At 48.8% G+C, this 7,733-nt stretch overlaps 1 protein-coding gene across 1 annotated transcript in view; it reads right to left on the reverse strand.

The window, feature by feature from the left end:
• CHSY3 (chondroitin sulfate synthase 3) overlaps window positions 1-1,649 on the reverse strand; it is a 226,857-nt gene extending 225,208 nt beyond the window's left edge. The window contains exon 1 of the mRNA XM_037509410.2: window positions 480-1,649. Coding sequence (XP_037365307.2) covers window positions 480-1,287 — 808 coding nt within the window. The 5' untranslated portion in view covers window positions 1,288-1,649. The remainder of the gene's footprint in view (window positions 1-479) is intronic.
• Between the last annotated feature and the right edge of the window lie 6,084 nt (window positions 1,650-7,733).

Below are 7,733 nucleotides of genomic sequence, written 5' to 3' on the forward strand. Positions count from 1 at the left end.
GCTAGATGCAGTTGAAACAAAAGGGCAATGCAACTAGAGCGAGAGCCAAGATCTCCAGAGTGTCTCTCGCCGGTTCTCCCTCGCTGCACCGAGGACACGCCCCTCTGGACCAACTGGTCAGCTACCACAACCCGGGGCTTTCAGGGCAGGGCAGAGTGGGAACAGCCTTTGCTTAAACCCTACGGTTCCTTTCCTGACCTATCCTACGCGGTTTAGAGTAGAGGCAAACGCTGGGCGAAAACGGAAACAGGGTGAGGAAGGCAAATAAAGCCAGGCAGGTGTGAGGAGCGTCCAGACTGCAGGAGAGGAGGAGCGGAGTAGGAATGGTGGGCGGATGCGAGGGGTGGGGACCACGGGCTGGGGGCTGCAGGAGCTGCGAGCACGTGCTGGCAGAAAAGCACAGAGGGGCTGGGCAGGGATTGGGGCTAGTTGCAGAGAAAGGAATCGGTCTGGCAGGACAGCCAGCGCTGGGAGGTCACCTTTGATGTAGACATCGTCGTCGGCGCGCATGAACCACTCATACTTGTCCAGGTAGTGGTCGTGCATGTACTTGATCATCATGAAGGACTTTTTCTGGGGTGGATAGGAGTCGTCCACCCCTGGCAGCGCGATGACAGGCAGGGGTGGCGGGGGCTGGCCGAGCCCGGCGTTGGGGGGCTGCTGGCTAGAAAAGAACTCCACGCGGCCGGGGATGAAGCGTGCCCAGGTCCGTTGCGCCGCTAATGCGCGGCTGCCCAGGTACTTCTGTGCGGTCATGACCCCCACGTACAGGAAATCCCGGGGTCTGGAGCTCGGGGTGGTGGCGCCCCCGTCCCCGCTGCCGTTGTGGCTACTCCCCGGCCGGCCGTTTGTCCGCTGCCGGGCCGCGCCCCCGTCCTCTTCCTCTGGTTCCCCTTCGGCCATTGGGGCCCCGGGGAGCCCCGTCGCGCCTTCGGGTTCGCGTCCTCGCCGCCGCTGCTGCAGCGGAGGTGGCTGCTGCCAGGGGCTGCTCCGAAAACTGGTTGCCCCAAGTGCAGCCCCAGGCAGCTGGGGCCCCTGGAGCTCCGGGCGTGCGGGGGGCGGCGACTGCTCCAGCCGTGGCCGGTGCTGAGGCTGGGGGAGCGGCTGCTGCGCGCCGGCGCCGGGGCCAGCAGCCGAGCGGCCGTAGTAGGAGCAGAGGCTGGAGCCGCGTCTCTTCCTCTCGCTCAGCTCCGCCACCCTGGGGGCGATGAGCCAGGACGCGGCCGTGAAGCCCAGAACCAACCCCAATGCCACGCTCATCCACGGGCGGCGGGAGCGCACGGCCATCGCTGCCGGCCCCCGCGCGGACGCTAGCTGAGCGGCTGCGGCGCTGCGCTCGGGTTCTCCGCCTGGCACCCGCCCCTCCTCCGCCTCCGCGCCCCCGGCCCCGGCCGCTGCCCGCCGCGGAGGCGCCGACGCCGGCTGGGGTTCCGAGCGCTCCGGGCGCCTCGCCCGCTGCGGGTTGCAGCTGCCGGCCGCGCTCCCCACTGCGCTCTGGGTCGGGGCTCCGAGCAGGATCGGGAGTGAAACTTCTCCCGGAGGCGGCGGCGGCAGCAAGAGGAGCTGCAGGAGGAGGAGGAGGAGGTGGAGCAGCGGCGGCGGCAACGCGTCCGCTCCTGGGCTGCCACCCTGTCACTGGCGCGGCTGGTCCCTCCTCCTCCCTCCTTCCTGAGCCCCCGCCCTCTCTCCCCGCCTCCCGCTCCCCCAGCTGCCGGGCACCGGACTTGCCCGGAGGAGGAGCCACGCGCTCCGCGGCGGCCGGCGGAGGGGAAGCGCGGGTCGCGGTATTTCCCGGGCACCCGCCCTCGGACGCCCCCGTCTGCGCCGGGTCCAGAGCCGCCTCCTCTCCGGAAGGAAACGATCCGGGTCGGGCCGCCTCCAGCTTCCAGCGCTGACGCCCCTCGTGCCTCCTCCCCCAGCCCGCGCTCTCCGTCCCATTTCCCGTCCCGCCCCGCCCCTCCGCCGGCCTCGCAGCTCCGGCGTCCGGGGGCTCCGCGCGCCCTCCTCCCGCGCGCCCTCCTCCCGCGCGCCCTCCTCCCGCGCCCGGCTCCGCTGACCTCATCGGCGGAGCTCGGGCCCCTGAGTCCCCGGCCAGCTGCGGCGTCTGCGGCGGGGCTCGCCAGCCTGGACCCCACAGTCCTTTACGTCCCGGCGTGGCCCTCCCCATTCTGCCACGCCCCAGGTCCACTCTCGGGGTCTTTCGTCCTTTCTGCTTTGTCTCTCACCTTTGCTGCCTACTCCCTGTCTTCACTCTCCACAACTCGTCCCGTTCGCTGCTCGGGAAGTCATGTGTCCCGTCCTAGCATCTCTCCTCCCAACCTTACTCTCCTGTTGCTACCTGCATCCTCCCCTCCCCTCGCCTCTAACCCCTCCCCTCCCACCCCCACCCCCACCCCCACCTCAGAAACACCACTGAAACACCGTTGTCACCTGGCGGCGTCTTTCCTAAAAAAATCTCAGAGGTAGGACATACAGTACCTACCATGAAAGACTGGGGGAGATATGGGGAGTATGCGCTCAATCCCCAAAGAACATAAAAATTCCATGTACCCCACCTGTTGAGTTTGAAAATGTGGGTCCCTTCCTTGCCTCTACTACTGGTCACTTGTCAAGAACAACTAGGAACTATTATATTTTCTGCCTTAGTTGGCTCAGTAGGACTGGTTAATGATGGAGAAATGTGAACACATTTTATCATCAGTGCCTGAAATATACAAAGTAAGAAAATTCTTACCCTTCAGAATAAGATCAATCAGAAAATAAAATGGAAAATAGATTTTTCTTGTCTATAAGCCAATGTCTATAAGCCAATGTCAGGAATATTTTACCTCTCCAATTAGGGAAGAAAAATCTTCAGTGACAGAATCTCAAAAAAAAAAAAAGTTAAATCGTATTGGCCAAAATCATTACAGTTGCATTATGAAGAAATTGTCTGAAGATCTGTGACATTTTTAAGAAGGGGACATTTTAAAACTTTCTCTCTTAGAAGTTGTGAATTTAACTATACTCTGAGGTGCAACTGGCATCCTAAAACCTTTCCTCCTCTTCAAATTTCAGTGTTCTGTTTTGTACATCAAATGCAAAGTGATGGTATTGAATGGCATTAGACATAGGGCTGATCCAGCAAGGTGCTGGCAGTGTCCCTGGAACAGTAGGACTGCTTGGAACCCTTGGAGGAGTGGTTCTTTCCACACCAGTCACTGGCTATGCATGAGCATGTCTGACTAAATCTTTCATCTGCTGGACAATGAAGCTTCTTTTCCATGCGGAGGTCTTGCCCAGAAAGACATGGGGATACAGATTATTGGCTCTTTCTCAGAGTTTAATTTCAGTTAAAATACAAAACTAAACAAACAGGACCCTTCTGGTTTAAAAATATATTTCCCAAGATTATTCTAAAATATGCTGTTCAACAGAACTTTCCCATTAATGAAATTTTCTTTATCTATGCTCTGCTATATGTAAGGTAGCCACTAGCCACATGTGATGACCAGGCACTTGAAATGAGACAAGTGTGATTGAGGAAATGAACTTTCAATTTTATTTGATTTTTATTTAAAAAGTACCTTGTGGCTAGGGACTGCCATGTTGGACAGCACATTTTCAGAGGAAATTCATAATCTGTGGTCCCGTTATATATGGGTAATTGCAAAGAACTAATTCCCACCTGCAACCAGCATGGTCTCCCCTACAATATGCAGAATGGCTATTTCCAGTAGGTGTCATTCATGTAATTGATCTATAATTCTCATTGGGCACAAATAACTCACCCATTCACTGTTTTAATATTTTGGGAGAAAGTTGCATTCACTTATTCAGCAAATATGTATTAAAGATTAAATAGTAGACAAGGTGGAAGACTCTGGGTATGAAAATGTCAACAAGGTATTCACTTCCACCTATCATGACGTTTATAGAACAGTGGAAAGGAAGAGTTTAAGAACCATATTATACAGTGAATTACAGTGATGACAAGTGACATAAAGAGAAAAAGTAGAGTACTTTCTGAGACAACATTTATAAAAGCCTCTAATTTAGTATGTTAGTCAGGGAAGGTATTTGAAAACATTGAAATAATGTTCCATACTAGCTAAGTGACCCATGAAAAATTATGTATATTATCTGAGCTTTAGGTTTATCATTTGTAAGTACATTTCTGACATAGTATATCGAGATAGTACATATAAGCATGTAACAGTCTCTAATTGTAGGGACTCAGGAAATGTTAGTTCTCATTTTCCAACTCCTTTCTTCTTGATAAAATCTCTTAACACCTTCTTTATTTTTATGATTTCAGTCTTTGTTTAACAAGTATTCATTATGTACCATCAGAGAGGCACTATTCTAGAGAAATAACTAAGCAAAACAGACAAAGCCCTACTTCATGCAGCTGATAGTCTACACAAGGATAGAGCAATCTCTCTCTTCTTCTTCTTCTACTCATGTAAATTCATGTACTATGCTAGATGATAAGTGCTTTGAAAAAAGAGATATCAGGGTGGCCTAGGGGTTAAGTCTCAGCACTATCACCTCTACAGCCAGAGTTCCTTCCATCCTCCCCCTACCCCCACCAGGGAGCTAACCCATATGTGGATTAGCAGCAGACCTCTCCATTCTGCCTACTGCTCCCTTTAGAAGTATATTTCAGTAAGATCCTCTTGTTACAGGGCAGGGAGAGGGGCACCCCAGATCCCGCAGACCTGCCTGCTCCTAATAGGTTCTGCCATCCTGTCTGCAACAACATATTAGACTTTAATGAAAAGGAACTTTAACAGATTTAGTAAACACTACAGGAAAGGCAAAGAATATAGTTTCTAAATCAGGCACCCAAAATTACCCATCCCCTCGTGGGTAAAAATCCACCCAAGCAGGATTGGCCTAGAGCAATGCCCGAAAGCAAAGCACCTTTCAGTGGGACCCACAGAAAAGGATCAGAAACAAGCAGACAAGTCTGGAAGGACTTGTCTCTCCCCACAGGTCTCTCACCCACATCTGTTTCAACCAGTCCACAACCAAAAGGCAAGCGTAGTTTATGTGTCTCTCTGCTCCATGTGCCTCTCCCAGGTCTCCTTCTGCCTCTCCATCCTGCGTCCTTCCTTCCTCCAGTCTCTTTTCCAGCTTCTTCTTCTCCCTGCTCAGCTCCACTGTCCTTTGCATGGGCCAGGAAACCTGGAACTTACCCTTTTCCTAGGGATCACCCTGTTATACTCTCACCACCCGCATCTCTGGCCTACACCCCAGTTCTTCTACACACACACACACACACACACTCACCCACTAGATACCAGGTGTGTACATGTACTGGGTAAGGCCGTTTTAAATGAATTTGTCAGAGAATCTCTTTCTGATCATTTGAGCAGCAAACAGCAGGAAATGAGGAAACTTAACTAGAGGTATGTACATGGTATATTAAGGAATGGCAAAGAAGCCATTGTGGGTTGGAAATTGGGAGGAGCTGGTGTTTTATTGATCATTTAAGCCTGTACTGTCCATTAACATAATGTAAGTTATCAATGCAAGAAATGCAATTTAAATTGTTCTTGAAGCCATTTTTTAAAAATAAAATTAATTTTAAAATATTTTTCATTCAACTGAACATACCAAATTAATATCAATCCCAATAGGCAAGTTATAAAATTATAACTGAGAAATGTTACTTTCCTTTTTTGTTAAAAAAAATTTATTTATTTATGCATACAAGAACTGGGGTATAGGGCTGAGAGGATTCGCCAGAGACAGAGGAAGAAGCCGAACAGGCAGATGTACTGAAATACACTGCTGAGGGGAGCAGCGGGTGAGACTGGAAAGTTTTGCTATGCCATGTGGGTCAGCTCCCTGGCCAGGGATAGAACTCATGTCACAGTGGCTGGTGATAAGTTGATAGCGCTGTGTCTTTAACTGCTGCGCCACCAAGGAGGTCTGAGAAATGTTACTTTCTTTTTATTAATACTAGATTTTACAAATCAATTGTATGGATTTATACATACAGCACAATCTCGATTTGTACATACACATAGCACATCTCAATTCAGATTAGCCACCTTTCAGTTGTTTAATAGACACGTGTAACCAGTATCTATTAAACTGGAGATTGCATATTTTGAGCCTTAAAGACATTTGTAAAGACTGGCTTTTGTTGTGAGTGACAATGAAGGTATTGAGTTGAGTGGTGATGAGATATTTATTATTGTTTTGGTAAAACTGTACTGTTTCCCATGGAGAAAGTAAAATTAGGGAAACTATTTAAAACATTATTGGTTGGGCCTCCCTGGTAGTGCAGGGGTTAAGACTTAGCCTATGAAGCTCTCAGCAGCCACTGAAGCACTAGTTCTATCCCCAGCCAGGGAGCTACACAAGAGGGTGCAGCAGACCTCTCCTGTCTCGCCCGCTGCTCCCCTCAGCAGTGTATTTCAGTCAGTCCACTTGTTCTGTTCCCTGCTCTGTCTCTGGTGAATCCTCTCACCCTCCTGCACATCTGGCCTATACTCCAGTTCTTGTATGAATGAATAAATAAATCTTTAAAAAAATTATTGAAGTTATTACCTCTACCAAGGACCAAGGTTTTTTGTTTTTTTTTTTTCAATATTGTTTATTTTGTAGAACTGGGATGTAGGCCAGGAGTATGGGGTGGGGAGTAGGTGGGAGGGAGGGTGAGAGGATTCACCAGAGACAGAGCGGGGAGCAGAACAGGCAGATTTACTGAAATATACTGCTAAGGGGAACAGTGGGTGAGACAGGAGATGTCTCCTGTGCCATAGGTGGGTGAACTCCCTGGCCAAGGATTGAACTCAGGCTTTACCTGTGATAGTGGTGATAGTGCTGAGACTTAATCCCTAGGCCACCAGGGAGGCCCCCTAGGTGTTTTTATTTAATAGAGTAATATGTTCTAGTAGGAATTAAAGAAAATAAATTCAGTTGGGTAAGAGTGGTCTTATGGAACAAATTTGTATGAAAACTACCACTGAAGAAGAGTAAACATAACAAATACATACTATCAGCATAGCCAGATGTATACACTATATTAGAAATGAGAATACAGAAACTTAGGTAGTACTAATATTGCTGGCTAAAAATGTCTTGTTGAATTGCTGTTCTCATCTAAAGGAGAATGTGTCAGTAGGTATACTTATGAACCACCTGTTAAAATCTCTGTGAAATACCTCAGTAGTATATTTTGCAAGAAACAGTAACACAAAAAAAGCTTCCTGAAATTATAGTATTTCCAGAAAAGTGAAAAATTGATGCCCTGGCCTCTTTAAATCCTTAAACAAGTCCAAGCTTTTACTCATTTTACTATTGTAATACATGGATATTTACTACCTTTTCTGAGCTGAAGCTTTTAGACCATAAGGAATCATCTGGATTCACACTTAAGGCAGAACTCTTGTAGGGTTTGTATAGATTGTATACTCCCTAATCCTTTTCACTGATTACTACTAAAAACCAAATTATATAGCTCTAAGATTATACCTACTTGCCAAGGTAACAGGAAGGGCCAGGGCAGCCTATGAATTTTGTCCTCTCACCTGTCATGCAGATTCTAACTGTATTCCTGAACTGGGGGCCTGGAGCACTTAACAGAGTTCTGGCAGATTTGGGAAGAACAGCCATGGCATAAAGCTTAGAGATTGTGAAAACAATGATCTGAGTTGTTGCCTGAAATATATTTTGGTGCAAACTTGAAATAAACCAAATTAGACTGGAAATAGGTAAAAAATGGGTTAGGGATGATA

The sequence above is a fragment of the Talpa occidentalis genome, unplaced genomic scaffold, assembly GCF_014898055.3.
Source record: "Talpa occidentalis isolate TD23 unplaced genomic scaffold, MPIMG_talOcc4v2.1 talOcc4.13, whole genome shotgun sequence".
NCBI lineage: Eukaryota > Metazoa > Chordata > Mammalia > Eulipotyphla > Talpidae > Talpa > Talpa occidentalis.